At 47.2% G+C, this 21732-nt stretch overlaps 1 protein-coding gene across 2 annotated transcripts in view; it reads right to left on the bottom strand.

Moving 5' to 3' along the window:
* Positions 1-21732, bottom strand: part of PTPN21 (protein tyrosine phosphatase non-receptor type 21) — a 438348-nt gene that overhangs the window by 80404 nt on the left and 336212 nt on the right. For both annotated transcript variants that reach the window (XM_085626579.1, XM_085626580.1), the window contains 2 exons: positions 13133-13273; positions 6450-6671 (listed from right to left, as the gene is read on the bottom strand). In XM_085626579.1, coding sequence (XP_085482705.1) covers positions 6450-6671; positions 13133-13273 — 363 coding nt within the window. The remainder of the gene's footprint in view (positions 1-6449; positions 6672-13132; positions 13274-21732) is intronic.

Below are 21732 nucleotides of genomic sequence, written 5' to 3'. Positions count from 1 at the left end.
ACAGTGATATTGTGCAAAACCTAATATGGAACATTATTAAAATCCAGCAGCCCAATCCAAAAAAAGGGGAGGATGGTGAGGAATCTGTAAATAGAGAATTGCAATTAGAGTATCCACCAGAAAGATCATTACCAAGCTAAGCATCTTATTCTTCTAATGATACTTCTAACCGTTGATTCCTCATTTTTAAATAGATACCAAAGCAGCATCCCATGGAAGTTGGTAGGTGTGAAAAATTGACTTTACAACAGGAGTCCTGCATGGCCAAGCAGGCAAACCGAGCCTTCCTGTGGAGGTGATAGAATAGTACCATGTTAAGCTGTGGACAGATGCTCAATTAACAGCCTGGAAGATGTTATGCACCAGACCCACCCAAACTAAAGCAATAGTGTCAGTTTTGGCTCTGATGAAATATGCCTGAAGGTGCTCAGGAATCTCCTTCGGGGGGGGAAAAACATAATGTATTGTGATCTAGACAACAATTCATCATACAAGGGTCTTTTTCTGAACTGCCCTTCCCTTGTCCACCTGATGCTCCTCGAAGAACTACACGTAGGCTCAAAGGATGAGAACATCAAGAAAGTAAGAACCTAATCAAGGTCCCACTGCGACATAATAAAAAGGGCAGGAGTAAAAATGTATGCAAGTCCTTTTTAAAAATGCATCTCAATTGGTGACTTATGATCATCCAAACGAAAAAAGGCCCAACAAATCACCTACAATGGTGTCCACAGCAAAACCTTGCAGAGCCAAAAAAAAGAACAAACAGAAGTACTTCAGTAAGCTTCATTAGCACTAGACGGTCCTGCCAAGTGGCGAGAATAGATCAACTTGGTGAAAGGATGGCAATAGAGGATATCCACCTCCTCTGCAGTGAGGTCAAAATCACTAACCCGGGTACACTTAATCTCCAAATGTAGAGGTGTTGGCTGTGGAGGTTCAGATGAAGAACCATGTTCTATTCTGGTACAGTAGGTCCTCCTGAAGAGGATCATGTAGTGGAGGACAAATGCGCAGACTCTGTAGTTTAGAGTACCAGAACCTCCAAGCCCAGTTTGTTGCATTCAGGATGATCTAAGCCCAGTTCTTCCAGGCCATCATCAGAACTTATGTAAGCATTATTAGAGAAAACCTCATAAAGGAGTCTGTGGAAACTTTAGCACCCCTTTACCAGCAATGAATGAACCTCCTCCACAAGAATGGTGGCATGACCTGCAAACGTCTCAACAGAAATGGTAGAAACAGAAGGGGGAGTAAGTCAGCAAAAGAATCACGTTCCGCCTCCTCACCCACGCACACAAAGCCCTCCATGACCTAGGCCCCAGGTACCTCAACAACCGCCTGACCTTCTACACTCCCACCCGCCAACTATGATCGACCAACCACGCCCTCGCCGCCGTTCCACGCATCCGAAGAGCCACCATGGGAGGAAGATCCTTCTCCTACCTGGCAGCCAAGACCTGGAATTCCCTCCCCATCCACCTCCGACTCACCCAAGACCACCTCTCTTTCAGGAAGCAACTCAAGACCTGGCTGTTCGAGCAGTAGCGGACCCCCCCCCCCCCCCCAGCGCCTTGAGACCCTCCAGGTGAGTAGCGCGCTATAAAAATTTCTTGATTGATTGATTGATAGACAAATGTATTCTGCCCTCTATTGGCTGCACATGATCACTGTAGGGGGAGTCAGAGTGGCTTGTCAGCGGTCGCTGCAGATCACAAGGAAGAAGACTGACCTTTCTGGTGTCCACAGCCTCTGCATCCACCACACCCTCAGGAGTAAAAAAAAAAAAAAAAAAAAAAAAACAGTACAGTTTGTTGCACAAGCTGGGATGGTTGGATATGGGGGTAAAGAAGTCCCCAGGAGAAGCTTACGAATTTTCTGTATTGTTGAAGAAACTGGCGGACCACAGATTTCCCAAAAATGCAGGCTGAAGTACAGCTGTCTTGGAACCGCTCATGAGACTTAGTCACTTTTGTGATGAAACAGCTTGGATGCAACAAACGGCATGTCTATCATGGACGCCTACATGTCCCTGGAAAAGCTTTTGGTGTGCATCCAAGTATGAAGCTGAAACATCAAACTCATGTCCATAGTGCAGCCAATGCAGTCTGCAGTGTGCAGCCCATCTCCTAAAATATGTTTTGTCATATCTTGCCAATCATGGATCACATGGGTAAAGGTACTGCAGAACTCTTCCCGGAGACTGGCCAAGAACTTACTTGCTCACCACGATCACCATGTACTAAAAGAGCACGATTTTAGTATCCTAACAAGCAAACTGCTTTGAGAGATCTCGAAGTCTAGCTGTGAGAGAGGAAGCCCTCTTGCCTAATGCAACAATGCAACTCTATTCCCTGTCATGAGGGGAGAAGAGAAGGCACTCAAATTCATTTTGCTGGCCGAAGCCTAAACCACAAAGCTCTTGGGTGTCAGGTGCTACATTGCTCTGGCAAAAAGACTGGGTCACCAGAAGCAGGCCTATGGTGCCTCACATTGTGGTGACTCACTGGTGGTGCCAAACACAGCTTTGGTCCTGCTGCTGGCAAGGCCTTTGTTACTGTTTCATTGAAGGGCAACAAGGGCACTGAAGTGGAAGAGCAAGGCTAAAAGATTTCTGTAAGCAGATATGCTTTGGTCTCCACAGTAGGTAACTGCAGTTCCTGCATCATTACAGGCCACCAGAGCAAAACAGCAACGTTCTCCCATCAGCGGTCCCAATGGGGCATCCAATTCCATTTCAGAGGAGATATCAAGGCTACTGGGATCCTGAAAATTCACCTTAAGACCAGCATCATTATAGTGAGAAGACAGCAAATAGCCAAAACCACCTCCACACCATCATTGTCATGTAGGGCATTCTGAATTCCCTGAATTGCATCTGAATCACACCCAAAAGTGCCCTCGAGCTGTCATTAGTACATACATCGAGGCACAGACAACTGCAAAATGTTTCCACATCAAGGGATGTGCCGTAGTAATCTCATAGCGAAACACTGTCTGAGATCTAGTCAAACTCCGATTTGAATCCAAAAGTGGCAGTGGGTGATGGGCCCACAACTGGCATCTCCAGAGCAGAGGCCAACACAATAGGCTTGAGAAGGTATGGCCTCTAACACTTGTGGGGGTGTGGTCTTGCGGTGGCAGGGAGCCAGGAAGATGCCTAACATGGCCAGATGGAGAAGGCTCCGTAACAGGAATTCGGACTGCAGGCCCTGACAGACCCATGGGGCCCGAAGGAGCCCCAAAGGCAAAAGGGACCCAGAATCTTCTGATAAAGCTGCAGCAAAGCCTCTTTGAAGGCTATGACCCGCTGCAGAGTCAAGAATGGGAGGGAAATTTGAGGGGCATCTGCCCCTGCTGGGGAACGCGGTTGGAGTCAGAGAACTGACATGAAATCGGGCCCTTGGAGTGTCAACTGAATGATCTTTCCTTGGAGCACGAGCAGCAGATCAAGACTCCCACCTAAGCTTCATGTGCTTGAGCAGAGGATTGTCTTTTGACTTGATCTTGGACATACCAGAGGACATTTCTAACGCTTGGTGACTTAAAGTTTTGTCGCCTGCTCCGTACTGGCCATAGGATGCAAAAGGGAACATTTGCCGCATAACTTTGAATCATATTTGGAACCAATGCAAACGTTATGCGCATCTGTAACCGGCATGTGCTTTCTGCATTTGGATCATGGTTTGAAGCCTGTGGTCTTCAGGTGAGATATTTTCCCAGCAGAAAGTCCAATAAAAGATGTTTAGAGGGCCAGCAAATCATCAACAGACTTAAGGAACAGAGCTCTGGATCCGCGTTTTAGAGTGCAGAAGGAAAAGAAACTGAAAACAGCATGCGGGGTGGCATCTGAATAAGGCTGCTGCATGTTACTTATGGAGGAGAGGACAGGGCCACCACGGAGTCCGATGGTGTCACCTATCAACATGTGGGAGCAATTGCTTGAAAAAGTTCTGGATACGGTCTTGCATCTGGGGATAATTAAAAATAGGAGTTATCCGTGGTCAGAGTAGAAGTATTCATCAGAAACATGTAAACATCATTGGTGCAGACCTATAGGCACAACTATGAACTGTCAATGTTTTGCACCTCCAATAAAATATATTTATGTGTGTCTTCAGTGCATAGAGACAGGATAGTAAACATCCTTTAAATGTATTGCATCAGTATAATCACATATGGTAGTTGTGATTTTGAGCCTTTATCTTCTGACTAATCTGCTCAGTGAGTGGAGGTTCAGAATAGGTCATCGTCTGCAGTTTTTTTTTGGGACTGAGAAGGTATGTAAAGTACACCTCTTTATTTCAAAGTGACATTGTTGATGGCTCCCGTTTTGAAAATTGTTGCATACCAATCGACAGTTCCCAGTCCGTCTAAAACCCAATGGAGTATTATGGGTGCAGAATTCATATCCCATTAAAGCCACACTGATGGTCATCAACGAGAACTTATAACTTTTATATAAAAAGTGAACTTTCTGACAGAGTTGTTAGATCGCAGAATTATGCATGAAGTAAATCTGTGAGAGGTTCACATTCAAAGTCCAGGATTTAGAGTTACATAAGACTGATGAACAAAATAAAGTATTTTGAATGAAAATCTTTGTATGGTTTTTCCCTCCCCTGTTTGGGTCCATGTATCTCTTTGGGTTCCCTCATCCTTGAGATTTTCACTATGTTTTCCTCTTCTCTAAGTCCAATGTAACTTCTACTTATTTTCCTAAATGATGCTGGTGCTTTTGAATAAACTCCATTCAAGTCCACTTGCCCCCCTCCTGTTCCTTCTCACCATCAAACCCCTGTTTAACGACAGTTACACAAAGAGTGTTTTTGTGATTTTCCTCACTCTGCACTTTATGATGGAGAGAGAAAAGTAGAAGATGTTTTAAATGGGTTTACCACATAACCATTTCTAATTTGCACTTGTGCACACACAATGTGAATTTTTCTCAAAGTACTTACCACAGGGTACCGGTGCAGAAAGACAGCTGTTCAGCACTACAAGGTAATATAGGCATCTAAGGCTCTTTTAGTACTTGTCAGACTGCACTTTTGCAATACATTTTGTACGGGGTATGCTCAAAACATTGTAGTAGATTATGCATAGTTGCATTCAGCCTGACCAAACAAATTTTATGAACCATTAAAAAAAAAAAGTTAACAGAACAGGGGACATTAATGTAATTATTTTCAATGATTGAATATTTGACTAAAAATTACGTTAGCCCGAAATGTAATTTAATCTTTTCTCTTAGTCTGCATGCACATGCGGCAAAGATTGAAATCTACTGCTGCCAAGTTTATGGGAACAGCCGAGGAGCCTTTGTTCGCTTTTCGTTTTTAACCATTCTATCTGTCTGCAACTAGGAATTTGATTGGCATTGTAATACCAAAGAGAATATGGTTGATTTATATATTGTGCACACCAAAATTAGTAATCATTTTATTGATCTCAGGCGCATCAACAGCTTACGCTAACCAGGTAGGATTCGAATCTGGGACCCGTTGGTTAAATATATAGCACTAAGCTCATTAACATCTATCGGTTTTTGAGTTATTCTTCACCAGCCTGCTCCTTTGGACAGAGATCTAAATTATACATTAGGGGTAGGCATCGACTCTAAATGAAGACTCTGCCCTGTTGCTTTGGACTGTACCATTTAAGCAGGGTCAGAAAGGTGGCATATGTCATGTGTACCATGTCAAAACTCATTCAAGAGAAAACAGAGCATAAAGCGGATTTTCACTTAATTCCTAAGAAAATACTTTCTTTTTCCACTTTCATTTTGAGTATTTCACCGTTCATTAGCTTATATCATTTGTGCGACCAATGGCTGCATAAAATCCATTTGTTTCTAAAATTGAGAGTTTGCTGGAAAATAAAAATATCACCGCTATGGTGACCAACATTTTTCTGGCCGCAATTCGGTGTTATAAGTGCATCATTTTTAAACTGAAAAACACAAATCGAAAAATAGGGCAGCCCAGAGTTAAGGTGCTGATTCAGAGTTTTTCTTCAGTCCTACAGTGTGGTGTATCCACATCTTCCTCCACACTGGTATAAGAAAATCTAGTGCATCACATTTTTTTTTTTTTTACATTAAAATGTCACTTTGGTGGAAAAAAAGATCATGGAAATTGAGCAAGTGTCTACAAAGGGTATTGGAATTTCAATAACCTATTGTAGATACTAGAACAGTACCTCCTAAGTAAGAGGTCAGTCAGTGCCTATATATAGTGTTTTCATTGGAGGGCGGGTGGGTCCTACTAGATTAGAGATACCAAAGTCATCTATTTTGTTGTAGTCCACCACTGTCTTCCAATGTGTTACTTTGAGAAACATTGGGGCAGATCTTTTTCACTAGATGGGGCACCTGAGGTTCCATCATCTTTGGCGGATGTTCTTCCTTCCCTTCCCCTAAGATTGCAGTGCCCTACCCCAGACTTTACCTTTATGTGCGAGGCATTGATGTAGCCAGTGTTGTTTTCTTTGGTTGGCACCAGCTCCACCCTGCAGTCATCATAGGGCAGCACATCCTGGTAACGGTTTCGCTCAGCATTTTCTGGGAGCCGGGCCGTTGAGCATTCCCCACCGTCAACTCGCCTTTTCTGGATATTTTCATACTCTGTAAACAACATTGAGTGTTCCAGCCGCTGCTCTAATAGCTTACACTGAAAGTAAGGGGAAAATATTGTCAGCATCAAAATCTTTCTCTTCAAAAACAAAACATTTTTCTATTCTCAGCGTTTGACTTTTAACTTGTTCAAGAAATACTGATCTAAGAAAGTAATGTATTATTTATAGTCTTCAGTGTATAACAGTTCTGAGCTTTTAACTGTAATCACTCATATAACAGACAATGTACAAATCAAATTTTGAAAAATCAAGCATATGCAACTCTCTTAATTCTGGGGAGAAGTTTTACAATAATAGGGGTGTGTGAAGTATGTTTGCAATCAGAATTTGTTTTTTCCTGGTGTCTTATGAAGTAGATTTTTCCCCTTTTGTTTTAGTCACCATTCCAGTGGGGCTAGCTAATATCAATTCTCAAGGTTTCATTTTTTTTTATTGGAGTACGGTCATGTGTAGTTTGTTTGTACACTGCTTAAGTCCATGAGGGAATGCAGGACCATTTTTTGTGCTAAAACACAAAAATATTATGGAAAGTGAGGTGTTCCTAACCCAGGGTGAAAGGGCGTGGTTTTCCAACCATTCACATTCAGCCTATAAACAGCCTTGAGGGCAATGTTTTGTAAGTTCTATTTAATACATCAATAGGGATGTGTCCTTTCCTAATGGAGAATGATTGCACTCCCATCCCTACAAGCTGATGCATCCAAGAAGCTCATTCATTCATGGACTGGAATGATACAAGAAGAAACTGACAGAATTGTCATTAATACATCACAAGGACTTGCAAGTCTCTGACAAAATGTATGATCATATCATAAAAAATGATTTACCAATAATTATGGGCCAGATGTCGAAAGATACTGGTTGTAACAAATGGTCGTAATTTGAGACCAGTCTTTTTTTGCAAACCTACCTATATACTATTAGGGCGGTTTGCAAAGTTGCAAATCATAGTGGATCGCAGTCTGACCTACCTAATGATATTCCTTAGTTTTAAAATTGCAACTCATCCTAACTGGTCACAATCAGAGGACTAGTAGTCTGAAAGGGTCAGCAGACCACTATCCGTGTGATTGCTTTTAAAAAAGCTTTTATTTTTTATTTTAATGGGATTTTTTTTGTTTTTTAAAGTTTTGGTGAAGGTGGATAGTGGTCTCCGGGACCACTGCCTACTCCCCCCTAAAACATGTATCTCTATTCACAAAAGGGAAGGAGAGTCCTTAACCACTGATACATCTAGAAGCGATATGGTATTTGGATGGTATGGCTAAAACATGCACCTTCCAAATATTAATCCGTATCAAATTGTAAACCCATTTTAGGAGTCTGTAAAACTTTACCAACTCCACACACGCGTTTGCACTTTTTTGCTATTGTAAACTCCAAATCAAAGAGTTTGCAACATCAAAAAAAAAGTGTCATAAATTTGGTTCCAAGTGCTGCTCTGTAAGCCACCAACAGCACAGTTCTCCTTTCAACTAATCAATTAATCTCTAGCATGGGCACCATGAGACAAGGGTTTCTGCTTGAACCTGGTTGCCATCCTTAAACAGGTCCTTAGAAAAGCCGAAGTGCGTACCTTGAACATGGTGGCTAACATTAGCACAGAATACCCACAGCCTAAAAAACATATACCACGCAGGACATCAAAAACAAACCAAAATGTGGTTACCATTCTAAAATGGCAAGGAACCTGCACAGCAAAACCTAGAAATCAAAAGGATGTAACACTGCCAAAGGCCCTTGGAAGAAATGCACCCTGATACTACACACTGGCTCTGTGTCCATTCAACAGCATTGATCATGAAGTCCTACTAAACTGAGAGACGGTGGCAGGCATGGAGGGCATCATTCTGGTCTGTTTAAATCAATCATCAATCAGGGGTTTGTTGAGTGCAGCTACTCACCTGGAAGGGTCTCAAGGCGCAGGGGGGCGCGCAGCTCCAAGGCACTCATGGAGTATCGTCGGTGGCCAAATGGGTCAGAGGTCTTTCCTGGCCTTTCAGGGTACGCACTGTGACGGATGCCCATGGTGATTCGTCAAAGAGCCAGGTCTTGAGGTCCTTCAGGCACTCGGGGAGAGTTGGTGTCTGGCGGAGATGGAGAGGGAGGGTCTTCCAGGCCTTTGCCGCGAGGAAGGAGAAGGAACAACCTCCTGTTCTGGTCTAATTGATGCGTGGTACCATGGCGAGGGAAAGCTGGGCTGAGCGGAGGGATCTTTGTGGTGCGTGGAACGAGAGCTGGTGGTTCATGTAGGCGGGCCGGTGTTGTGGAGGGCTTTGTGGGTGTGGGTGAGAAGCTTGAAGGCGATTCCCTTCTCGACGGGGAGCCAGTGTAGTGCCCACCGGTGTTGGGTGATGTGGCAATGGCGTGGTAGGTTGAGGACCAGTCTGGAGATGGCGTTCTGGAGTTGGTGGGTGAGGTTTCTTGTTGATCCCGGCGTAGAGTGCGTTGCTGTAGTCCAGTCTGCTGATGATGAGGGAGAGGGTGACTGTTTTCCTGTGTTCAAGGGGGATCCAGCTGAAAGTTTTACGTAGGAGACGGAAGGTGTGAAAACAAGAAGAGGTGACAGTGTTGATCTGGAGGTCCATTTTGAGTTCGGAGTCGAGGATGAATCCGAGGTTGCGTGCGTGGTCCGCAGGTGGGGGTGAATTCCTGGGGGCCACCAGGTGTTGTTCCACGCATCGAGATGTGGGCCTATGATGAGTACTTTGGTTTTTTCTGTGTTAAGTTGTAGGCCGCTGTTCTTCATCCACCTGGCGACTGCTTCCATTCCTTCTTGAAAGTTGTGTTTCGAGATGTTGGGTTCATTGGATAGTGAGAGGATGAGTTGCGGGTCGTCTACGTACGATGCGATGTTGAGTCCGTGTGATCTAACAATGGAAGCGAGAGGGGCCATGTAGACGTTGAACAGAGTAGGGCTGATGAAGGATCCTTGGGGGACTCTGCAGGTGATTGGCATTGGCTCCGAGAAGAAGGGAGGTAGTCTGACCCGCTGCGTTCTTCCAGAGAGGAATGAGCAAATCCCCAGTCGAGGGCTTTGTTCCGGATTCCTGCATTGTGGAGTCTGCGGGCTAGGGTGCAGTGTGAGACTGTGTCGAAGGCCGCGGAGAGGTCCAGGAGGATGAGGGCCACAGTCTCTCCTCGGTCGGGGAGGGAGCAGATGTCGTCTGTTGCGACGATGAGGGCGGTCTCTGTGCTGTGGTTCTTCCTGAAGCCTGATTGGGAGGAGTCGAGGATGTTGTTAACGTCGATGAAGTAGGCGAGCTGGCTGTTGGCAGCTTTTTCAATGACTTTGGCCAGATAGAGAAGACGGCAGATCGGTCTGTAGTTCTTGAGGTCGGTGGGGTCCGCCGATGGTTTCTTTAGGAGAGGGTTGATCTCGGCATGTTTCCAGTCATCGGGGAAGGAGGTGGTCTCAAAGGATCGGTTGATGACTCTTTGTAGCTCAGGCGATGATGTCTGCGGCTCTGTGGTAGATGTCCGTGGGGGCACCGGTGGTCCTCATGGTCTTTAGGGTGTCTTCGATGCTTTGGGCGGTCCAGCTGTCCAGCATCGGCTGTGTGGTGCAGGAAGCGGTGGGTGTGGGTTCCTCATGGAGGTTGTTGTTGTCGAAGTTGTGATAGATAGCCCTGATTTTGTGATGGACGAAGGTGCTGAGTTTGTCACAGAGGTCCTGGGAGGATGGGTTGTCGGTGAACTTGCTGTTGGGTTGGGAAAAATCTTTGATGATGCCGAAGAGATCCTTGCTGTTGTGTGCATGGGCGGAGATTCTGTCCTGGAGTGCTTTTTTCCTTGAGTGTCTGATGAGTTTGTGTTAGTGGTGGCTGTTTTGTTTTGTAGTTGTCGAGGTTCGCTGGGGTTTTGGAACTCCTCCATAGTTTTTCGAGAGGTCTGCAGGTTCGTCTGGATTCCTGGAGTTCGGTGGAGAACCAGCTGGCCTTCTTAGCATGAGGGTTGAAGGATTTCTTGAGGGGGGCGACGGTGTTTGCGCAGTCGGTGATCCATTTGTGTCTGATGTGGGCAGCGGTGGTGGGGTCGTTGTCTGAGGCAGGGGGCGCGGAGCTGCTGAGGGTGGTGGTGAACTGCTCGTTCGGAGGTCTTGTTCCAATTCCTGCATTGGAGCTGGGGTGGGTGTCTTTGGGGGATGTTCGCTTTGTAGGTGAAGTGGACACAGCGGGGGTCTGTCCATGGGAGTTCAGAGGTATGGCAGAAGGGGATGAAGTTTCCTGCTGTGAAGATAGGGTCGAGGGGTCCTGCGGAGTGTGCTGGTCCTGGTACGAACTGATGGAGTCCGATGACGTGGAAGGTTTTCCAGGAGGGAGATGGAGTTGGGGTCTTGGCGGCTGTCGAAGTGGAAGCTAAGGTTTCCCAGCAAAATGCAGCCGGTGAAGGTGATGGCATGCAGGGTGATTATGTCGGTGATGGAGTCGGAGAAGGGTGCGCGGGGTTCGGGAGGTCGGTAGATGAGGGTGCCTCGTAGGGTGGTGGTCGGGTTGACCTGTATCTTGAAGTGCAGGTGTTCCATAAGGTCCGTAGGCCCGTCGATGTAGGTGCTTAGGCGGAGGTTGGCCTAGTGGGCGATGGCGATGCCGCCTCCGGGGGGTTTTGGGCGGTCCTTCCGGGGGATTTTGTATCTTTCGGGGATGGCAATAGCAATGTCAGGGCCAAAGGTGACGCTTGTCCATGTTTCGGTGAGAAAAGCGACGTCGGGAGAGCTGCTGTAGAGGAGATCCCAGATTTCCATGGCGTGCCTGTGAAGGGAGCGGACGTTGAGGAGGATGCATTGCAGGGTTTGGGCTGCGGTGTGGATGTTGCTGGTCGGCAGAGGGGGGTCCTGGGTTTTGTCGATGTTGAAGGAGTGGCGGCAGTTTCTGCAGGTGAAAGGACCGTGGGTGTCGAGAGGAGAGCTTGCAGTTGTTATTCTTGTCGCCATTGAGTGTGTGGAGATCCGCTGAACTGTAGCGATGGTAGGTCGGAGGACCTGGGGTCATGGTGCTGGTCGCAGACGGGCTTGCCTTTGGCGCGCACACTGCGCGCGTCCGCCGCGTGGCTGCGAAGCGGCCTCCATTAAGTAGAGGTTGGGGGAGGGCGTGACAGCTGGGAGCTAGAAGAACGCGGGAGGGGCCACAGGGGCAGCAACGGCGGGAACCAGCAGAAGGGCCAGACACGGAGGAGGGGGGAGAGAAGAATAGGAATAAGGGGTATAAAAAGAAATAAGGGGATACAAAAAATAGAAACAAAATAGAAATAAAAATGAGAAATTAAGCCACCAGAAAAATCAAGAGCAGTCCAGGGCGTGGCACGGGCCTCAAACCGTGGTCTGTGCAGGTCAGAGGCAGAGGCAGAGCACTGCCTGGGTGAGCAGTAACACAGTAAATCAATGCTGGATATCTGCACCCAGCAGATTAAATTATTACCCTTCTTGAATACCCTCAAGATCGTGTGCAGAGCACTTTTAGGATCACCCCTCTCCTTGGCCATTTTACTCCTATAAAACGACTTTGCTAAGTACAACAACACTACACAGATCCACTTGAAAGTCTAAAATGGATGTGGGGGATTGACAACGAATTGGGATTACTTGGCAAATGTCCAGGTCTGGATGCAAAAAAGCAAGCTCTCAGATTCAAGAACAACAACTGTATATTAGACCAACCACCCTCAGACCAGCAAAACTCAAATCAACACTCCCCCCAACCCCCCATCACACACACACACACCATATAACACTGGATTGCTGAGATCTTAGCTGGGGTGAGCCAGGGCCTGGCTCATTGTGTTAGTATCAGCACAGGTATCTGAGCCAAGTCAGTGATCAAACAACAAAGGCCCAAAAACACACTATAACGCTCCAGCTTCAAATCAACTCCAGTAGCTTTCGGTGAGAAAGAGAACACAAGTAAAGACTCTACACCGTTCAGAAGGTGCTACATGGACACGCGCAGACTACTCGACAATATCTTCTCACTGTACCAGATGGTCGGATACAGGTTGACATATTGTAAACTTATTTCTCGTTACCCAGCCAAGTACTAGAGGCTGTGGGGGATAAATCTCTTAAAACACCGGGAAGTACTGTTCATAAATGACCATGTAATCAAGGTATTGTAAATACCAGGTGTTACTTCTATTATCAACCTTGAAAAGAGTCTGAGTCATAACCATAATTATTAGAGCCGTTGCCTGCAGCCTGAGCATATTTCCAAGGTCCATGTGTGATGTGTGCTGTCCCAGTCATGTTTTTTACTTTATTTGAATTCCTTTATAATACAGACTACGAACCCCAGAATTCAGAGGAAACCCTTGACTGTATGAGCCTTTGAATGAATGCCATTATAATACAGGCTATCTAGGAGTCCCAGAGTTTAAGAAGAAAACCTCTACTCTGGATGAGCCGATCAGGCATGGACATGGTGGAAACCTGGCATCTATGTGCCAACCACCTAACTACCTCGGGAGCATGTGCGCAGACAGAGATCATGGGGCCCCCACATACCCGTTCGTCGTTGGTCGCTTGGGCGGGCTCCTCCTTTCCGTCGTCTTCTAACGGCATGCGCGACAACGTCAGCCCGTTCAGCGCCGCCAGCTTCAGAGGCCCCATCTTTTTCGCCTCAGTCCTGTTGCTTTTTTTCATGCCCTAAAATGACAAGAACAAGTGCTGTAAATGTAATATCAAACATTCTCCGATAAATACGCAGCCTGGAAAGAAACAAAACCGTGTTGGGAGAGTTTCTGAGCTCTTCTAGAGAAAGGGTGAGGTTCAATGGGCCTGTGCTCATCATCCCGTGGCCGCGCGTTCTGAGGGCGCACTGCCAGAGGGGCACGCGGGTGCCTGGTGTGGGCAGCTACCCGATGAACTGCAATTCTTGCAAACTGCCAAATCCGGGTCCGTCGACATTCCTGTTCTTGTCTGTTGGCAAAGGGAGTTAAACGCCTCAACACCTTAATTTTCGACATATGCAGTTCAACTGCAATGCGTCACCCCACGCTAGGCAAATGTCTCTAAGTAAACTCACAGACCCTTTCCTTCCAAACTTCAGACTGATTCCAGCTGTGGATAGCTAATGATTGATTGTTTGATGGCGTCGTTCAGTGTATTCGGAGCCCAAGCCATGATGCGAGGGTGGATGTGCTCTACTGATCAAAATATAAATCGTTGGACCTGAAGTAGGGACACCCGGGTTCTAATCCCGGTTTTTCACTTCACCAAGTTGTGTTATTTTGTGCAAATCCGCTTGCTTCCATATATGCTTTATTTTCCTTATCTGTCGCAATGCGAATGCATAGAAACAGCCCAACTACACGTATGGGGCACTATACAGACAACACGCAAGGCTATAGCGAGTAGTTTGTGTACAGTGAACGCACACCTCTAACTAATAAGCCGTCATGGACACGGACTAACACGTATAGAGAAGTTTAAAGGGATAAATGACAAAAGATAGGTCACCTATGCTCCCTAAAAATAAGCAACCATGTCGGCAGGTAAACTATACATAGAGAGCAAATATACCTACACACGGGCGAAAAGATGAAGGAATATGCTGGATGAGTCGATAAATGTCTAATTGGTACAATCACATTTCAGGTCTTAAAACACGTATAATGTCAACATTCTGTCAATCCTTGCGCCCCCCTTACAGAAATCACATTTATGGGTGCCAGGCCAGCAGACATTATCCTATAAATAAAAGGGGAGGCACAGCCAGGGGGGAGACACTACTAAAGCAGTCAAAAACACTGCCAACTCCACCTTATAGTATTGGTATAACTCATAACACTAAGTGCGGTTCTGTATTCTGGAGCCAGAACATGTACAAAAAACTCATATATAGTTTTACTGTTTTGTTATTTTTATTCAACAGAGTTCATTTTTTTGTCATACGCAAGTCTGTTTTTATGTCCAACTTTATATGAATTGCAACTTTGCTACACATGTACTACAAATAATGTCAAAACAAATATATGTAAATCGTCACAAACTTCCCGACATTCCACTCACGCTAAAATATTGCGTTCACATTCAAACGGATACCAATCATACCTCATTCATTCATACTCTTTCAGTCTGGAACACATTAAAACAGCATAGCTTGTGGAACCAGCCAAGATCATAAAATGTGGGGTATGCTCCCAGACAGATTTTTGGGTACAATTCAACATAATTGACTATAATGAATACACTTTTGCCAGTAAGTTATGCCATATACCAATAACATAATCAAATAATTCAATATTGCAATGATTGTGCGTTTTCCTGGTTCCTATTTAGGCTATAAGGGCGTCCCGCATGTTTCAGTGCAAGACATTATGGCATCCCTACACACCTTAAAACAGGTACCCACCCATGCATATGAGGCACATATACACCGAGAAAACGAATGTACAATACACATACAGTCACAGACAACACGAAGGCACACATGAATAAGCCAAAACGCAAATAGGTAGCCTTACCAACAAACATGCTTGCACACAGGTCAACAGAGTTAAAGCTTGCCTTGGGGGCATGGCATGGAGTGAAACCTTTACAGATTCTTCTTTGCTTCGGATCGCCAGTCTGGGATCCTGCTAGCTCAATCTGGGCCCCTAAACCCACCTTGCTGTTTAGAGGTGGCCGAGCCACCGAAAGCTCGAGCTCGGCCCGAGCCTGAAACCTGGGTCAGCTCAGCTCGAGGCCTCATTGGAACATCAAGCCCATAATGAGCCGAGCTTACAAGTGGCTTCTGCCCGCCACCCTACCTATACCCAGAATGTGGCATTACAGGCAGTGCTGCTGACTTTGGAACTAGGGAACCAGGTTCAAGTCGCTGGTTCAGAATCCTGTGATTCTGGGCAAATCACTTAATCTCACAGTGCCTTTAAAAAACAAGCATTTGCAATGCAATAGGTCTCGCATTTATAAGAGTTTGAGCTATTGGCATTGTAAAATTACAATGCCTTTTATTTATGTTTTTGTTTTAAAACAAATAAAAGGCATTGTCATTTCAATGTCAGTAGCATAAACTCGCATAAAAGCAGTGTGCGGCGTGCAGCAGTGTGCGGCGTGCAGCAGTGTGAGGCGTGCAGCAGTGTGAGGCGTGCAGCGGTGTGAGGAGTGCAGCGATGTGTGGCGTGCAGCGGTGTGTGGCGTGCAGCGGTGTGTGGCGTGCAGCGGTGTGTGGCGTGCAGCGGTGTGTGGCGTGCAGCGGTGTGTGGCGTGCAGCGGTGTGTGGCGTGCAGCGGTGTGTGGCGTGCAGCGGTGTGTGGCGTGCAGCAGTGTGTGGCGTGCAGCAGTGTGTGGCGTGCAGCAGTGTGGCGTGCAGCAGTGTGTGGCGTGCAGCAGTGTGCGGCGTGCAGCAGTGTGCGTCGTGCAGCAGTGTGCGGCGTGCAGCAGTGTGCGGCGTGCAGCAGTGTTTCGTGTAGCAGTGTGAGGCATGCAGCACTGTGTGGAATGCAGCACTGTGTGGCATGCAGCGGCGTGCAGCAGTGTGCGGCGTGCAGCAGTGTGTGGCGTGCAGCAGTGTGCGGCGTGCAGCAGTGTGCGGCGTGCAGCAGTGTGCGGCGTGCAGCAGTGTGCGGCGTGCAGCATGCAGCAGTGAGAAATGCAGCAGTGTGCAGCAGTGTGTGGCATGCAGCAGTGTGCAGCGTGCAGCAGTGTGCGGCGTGCAGCAGTGTGCGGCGTGCAGCAGTGTGCGGCGTGTAGCAGTGTGTGGCGTGCAGCAGTGTGTGGCGTGCAGCAGTGTTTCGTGTAGCAGTGTGCGGCGTGCAGCAGTTGTCGGCGTGCAGCAGTGCGTGGCGTGCAGCGGTGTGTGTCGTGCAGCGGCATGCAGCAGTGTGTGGCATGCAGCAGTGTGCGGCGTGCAGCAGTGTGCGGCGTGCAGCAGTGTGCGGCGTGCAGCAGTGTGCGGCGTGCAGCAGTTTGTGGCGTGCAGCAGCGTGCAGCAGTTTGTGGCGTGCAGCAGTGTGTGGCGTGCAGCGGCGTGCAGCAGTGTGCGGCGTGCAGCAGTGTGCGGCGTGCAGCCGTGTGCGGCGTGCAGCAGTTTGTGGCGTGCAGCAGTGTGTGGCATGCAGCGGCGTGCAGCAGTGTGCGGCGTGCAGCAGTGTGCGGCGTGCAGCAGTGTGCGGCGTGCAGCAGTGTGCGGCGTGCAGCAGTGTGCGGCGTGCAGCAGTGTGTGGCGTGCAGCAGTGTGTGGCGTGCAGCAGTGTGTGGCGTGCAGCGGCATGCAGTAGTGTGTGGCGTGCGGTAGTGTGCGGCGTGCAGCAGTGTGTGGCGTGCAGCAGTGTGTGGCGTGCAGCAGTGTGCAGCGTGCAGCAGTGTGTGGCGTGCAGCTGTGTGTGCCGATCAGCAGTGTGTGGCGTGCAGCAGTGTGTGGCGTGCAGCAGTGTGCGGCATGTAGCAGTGTGTAATGCAGCAGTGTGTAATGCAGCAGTGTGTGGCGTGCGGTAGTGTGCGTCGTGCGGTAGTGTGCGGCGTGCAGCGGTGTGCGGCGTGCAGCAGTGTGCGGCGTGGTCCCTCCCACCCTTCCATCAAAGGAAGGGTGGGAGGGAACGAGCATATGGGGTGTGAGTTATAACGAAAGTTAATTGTTGTAAGAGGGGATGCAGGAAGTGAGGCCGAGCGCGCGCTGGCGAAAGCAGTCTGCAGCTTTCAAGTCGGATGCCAGATGCCAGCTTCGCGCTTGAATGCCTCACATGCACTGGCCATAAACTGCATTTCTAAGGTCTTGTGCCCCTTACTAAATCTCTGAATGCGTGAGGCAGCGCACACGCAGGAAGTAGCTGGTGGCAAATGGAATGCGCGTGGTTGTGCGCGTAACCGCCACCCGATCCGCCTGGGAAGCCTTTGGGAGCATTTTCTGAAGCCCCTACAAAGTCTCGCTGTGCGATCGCTTACGCTAATGAATGTGACTTGGTGTAATGTGATCGGTCAAGTTTGTTCGACATAAAAACTGCCAAAAATGCACAAAGAGGTGAAAACAAAGCGTTTACATAAAAACCCCACAGACAGACACCCATTTAGTCACTGATTTGTACAAAGTGAAACCAGAAAACCAGGATAAATCACACCTTACCGCTTAAATTGTGTGATTTTATGCAAATATTTTATTTCAGCTAAACTCCCTTTTCTTCATTATCGCTTAATAAAATACTTTCAAATCTGTGATTTCTGAATACCAGTTGTACAAAACCTATTGTGTTTGATTTAGTGGACTGTAATTTTGTCCTATTATAATATCGGCCATGTACAGAGTTTACAAGACAACGGCCTTGCCTCTTGGTTCACGAATGGTTCATGTTTAAAGGCGTGTCATATTTTACATGATGTTTGTTGTATGGTTTACATAGAAAACATTTTCAGGGCTCAGTCGTGAACAAGCTCTAAGATCCGAGCCTGACCCTTGGCTCAGCACTTCCTGTTAATTTGTAAGCTCTCCCACCTCTACTGCTGCCTTGAAGGCCCCAAGGCTGGGGAAGAGGGGGGCTAAAGACCCTTCAGCGCAGTGCTGCGGCCGCCAGAGCAGGATGGTTGTCAGTTGCAGGAAGTGCGGCACATCCATGCTACAAAGGAGATGGGCTTTTGTCTTGGTCCAGGAACGCAACTCAACAGATCCAGCGTGAATGGATGGCACAATTATAATGATAAAAACTTTTTGTGGCTGTTGTATGGTGTTGAAAAACATAAGCACAACATTCCTCTGCAAAATAACTAATAGATTCCTACACATCACTCACATTAAAAATAAATGGAAGGAAAACGTTTTAAAAAAAAAAAACAAAAAAAAACAACCTGCTAAGAATCCTGCAAGGACATCTAGGCAGGACTGTCTGCATGACAGAGATAGCTCAATAAAGAGCTCCCTGAATTGCTGGGGCCTGGGCCAGCACCTGTTTGCCCATGCCTTAAAACGTCACTTATGGCAAGTCCGTATGAGCACATCTGGCAGTGCCATGCCTGTCGCCGGGAGCTCTAAGGCAGCAGATTAGCAGCCTGCATGCACCAAAACAACTATCTACGGCTGGCAGACTCTGAGCACGGGCTCAGTTTAGCAGAGGGACCCACAAGAGGGTGATGCCTAGCGCACTGGAGATATCCTCACTTGTAAAAAACCGTCCTGGGCACAGAGAGATCCCTAGGGGCCCTGGAAAAGGACAGTGTCACAAAATGTGACTCTGGTCTGAGGCAATAAAGCAGCCAACAACTCGGTTTGCATCATGACCACACACACAATTTGCAAGACATAACTGATACGGCAAACTCTTAGTGGACTGAAAATGGATCACAACCTCACCAGTACCTCTAGAAGGAAGCAGCATCCCCACGTTTAGGAGTCTAGCAAGAAAACAAATAGGCGATGAGGGTGGTGTTGCCCCAAAGCTGGTACCGAGCTGACTCCAAATCTAAGCAGGGCGTGTCGCTGGGTAATAGGACAATCACATACTGAGAAACCGATGCCTGGTAGTACCACATCTCTGTTAGAGCAGTTAAGAAACTATGGCAAAGGTGAACAGGGCAAAAAGAAGACGTAGTGAATGACATGCTTCCTCGCTTGTTTGAAATGACCACACTACGCCAAGCCCTGCAATGGGCATGATGTATAGCAGTGCTTCCAAAACATTTTAGAACCACCACCCAATTTTTAGAACACATTTTTGCGAGACACCTAGTTTTGATGGACGAGAAGGGCGATTTTTAGGTCTCGCAACGCAGCGCGCAAGCGCTGCTTTGGGGACCTTTTGGAATCGGTCCGGGCTTTATTGGGAACTAGTGCATGTTTTGCACTGTTCCCAATGAGCCCTCGTGCATGTGTGGCGATTACCTTGCAGGAGCGAGCAGGCGCCATATGTTAGCAATCATCGCGCCTGGCGCTGCTCGTTCCCGCAAGGTAAAGGCTGTCCCTTTACAAGTGAGCCCTCCCTCGCTCACTTGTTCCCTCGTTTATCTCCCTCCTTCTGTTTCCTTGAAAGCTGGCTTCACTCGCACTCTGTACCCATCTTGAGTGTAATTTTCTCACGCGTTCCCTTTTGTTTACACTGCGGTGAAATAGTGCCCTTGGATAAACTGGAAAGTAAATATGCTAAAACAGTTCACTGAAGCCTCACTTTCAGAGGCATGCTCTGCAGAAATCACAGCCGCACTGCTCCCCAAAGTGATGCGCGTCAAAAATGCTCTGGGACTTTAGTGTGCGTCATAGAAAGTAAACACTCAGGGAAATTCCAAAGAGTTAGTGTCCCTGCTAATGTCACTTTTTTTTTTAGCCCAGTATTGTAATTTAGATTCAAATGAGCAGTCAAACATGGTTATATTGGAGCATGCTTTATCCGAATGGCGTCAAGGTCACCTTTCCCCTCAGAACTTCTCGGTCACAGCTGCACTATTACTATTTGGTAATTGTATCATAACGTTGATTAATTAGTTTGTTAAAGTTTGGGCATACATCATTAGATTTCAAAATCATGGCACCCTTGGCGTGTTTTATAATTGAATACAAGTTGACATCTTTGGAATTTCCTGTCAAAAACGTGCCATGTGCGCACTCATAAATGAATGAATGGAAAGCATGCGTTATCCAAGCTTCAAAGCATGCGTTATCAAAGCCTCATGGGCAGTGCGCTCATTCATAATTCTCGTACCGACTACTTCCTCCCCACCTCCATTTGTCTGAAACTATGACAAAACCTTTAAAGATTAGATTACTATCATAACTGACAAATTACCCCATGGCAGGCGAGCCCTCATGACATTTTTTTTTTGCGGTTTTATAGTGCTCGAACTCGACCCAAAGGTATTTGGGCCGTTTCTGGATCTCCGAACTGCAGCCATATTTCAGTAGAGGAGCCGATGACTGCTTTACTAAGCAGCATGCAGGAAAGGGTCTCTTTCACTGCAGATTTTATCTGCATGTAAGGCGTACCTTCCTCGCTGTGTTAAGTGGCAGTAAAAACACAACAGCATGAAAACACGTTACCACATCTAAAGGATGGGCAATGCCTAGAAAAGTAATCTTTCACCTGAACACCCGTTTTGGATAATTTTGCCCTCCTCGCTCACTTGTTCCCTCGTTTATCTCCCTCCTTCTGTTTCATGTTCCCTCCTTCACGCATACTTCCATTATGTTTCCTATTGCCTTCCATCTGCCATGACCATACCAATCTTCTTCCCTCCTACCCTCTTTCCTGATCCCTCCTCCTTCTCTCCGGTTCCCCAGCCCTCATCTGTTCCATTAATCCCTCTCCTGTTCCCTTCTACCCTCCCACAATCTTTCCCACTCCAGTTAATTCCTTCCCTGTCCTCAGTCCCCGACTATCCTATTTCCTCCTCCTTTATTTCCTCTACTGGTCATTCCTTTTGTTCTCTCGTTTCTCTGTTCCGCCACTATTTCTCTTTCCGTTCTGTTCCCTCCTTGCCTGTCCTATTCTATCCATTGCTCTATCTCCTTCTGTCCTCCCTCTTTGGCTCTAACATTCCCTCCTTTCCTCTCTCCTGTGCCTCTCATTCCCTTTATGCATGTCCTGGTCTCTCTTTTCGTCTCACATTCTCCCGTTTTCACTCTCACATACCCCTTTCCCCATCAACAGTTCGTTCCTTCTCCTTCTTCTCCCTCTTTTCTCCTGTTCCCTTCTTCCCTTTCCCGTTTTTTTCCCCTGTCGTACTTTAATCTCTGGGACCGCGTAGGGGACAGGGCCCTACCCCTGTCTATCTTGGTATTAACAAACCGCAAATGGTAAATGCGGCATGTACGAGTGCTTTGTATATCGTTCTAGCTATGAATGCACTGCGTACACGTTATTCTGCTTCACTACGCGGGTTCCATTTTGGAAGCAGTGGCCATCTTGTCATTGCCCTCACATAGGCTATAATGGAGTAAATACAGGCCTCACAGTACATGGGCTTCTCCCTCTGACTTCTCTGTGACCTGGGCAGCTGGCTCTGCTGCCCCAGGTCAAACCGGTCTCACGAGCTCCCCTTCCTCCGTCCACCTGTGATTAGCATCAGGGCTTGACCCATCATAAAACCCTTTCATTCTATACAATCCCCCGGCTAATCTCTTCCACACCTGCTTGTTCCTGCTTTATGACTTGTTTCCCAAAACAGGAGATGCTCATGTTTATTGG

The sequence above is a fragment of the Triturus cristatus genome, chromosome 9 (genome assembly GCF_964204655.1).
Source record: "Triturus cristatus chromosome 9, aTriCri1.1, whole genome shotgun sequence".
NCBI classification, from domain to species: Eukaryota; Metazoa; Chordata; class Amphibia; order Caudata; family Salamandridae; genus Triturus; species Triturus cristatus.
The sequence above is the reverse complement of the archived record's forward strand: the minus strand, read 5'-3'. Positions and strand labels throughout refer to the sequence as shown.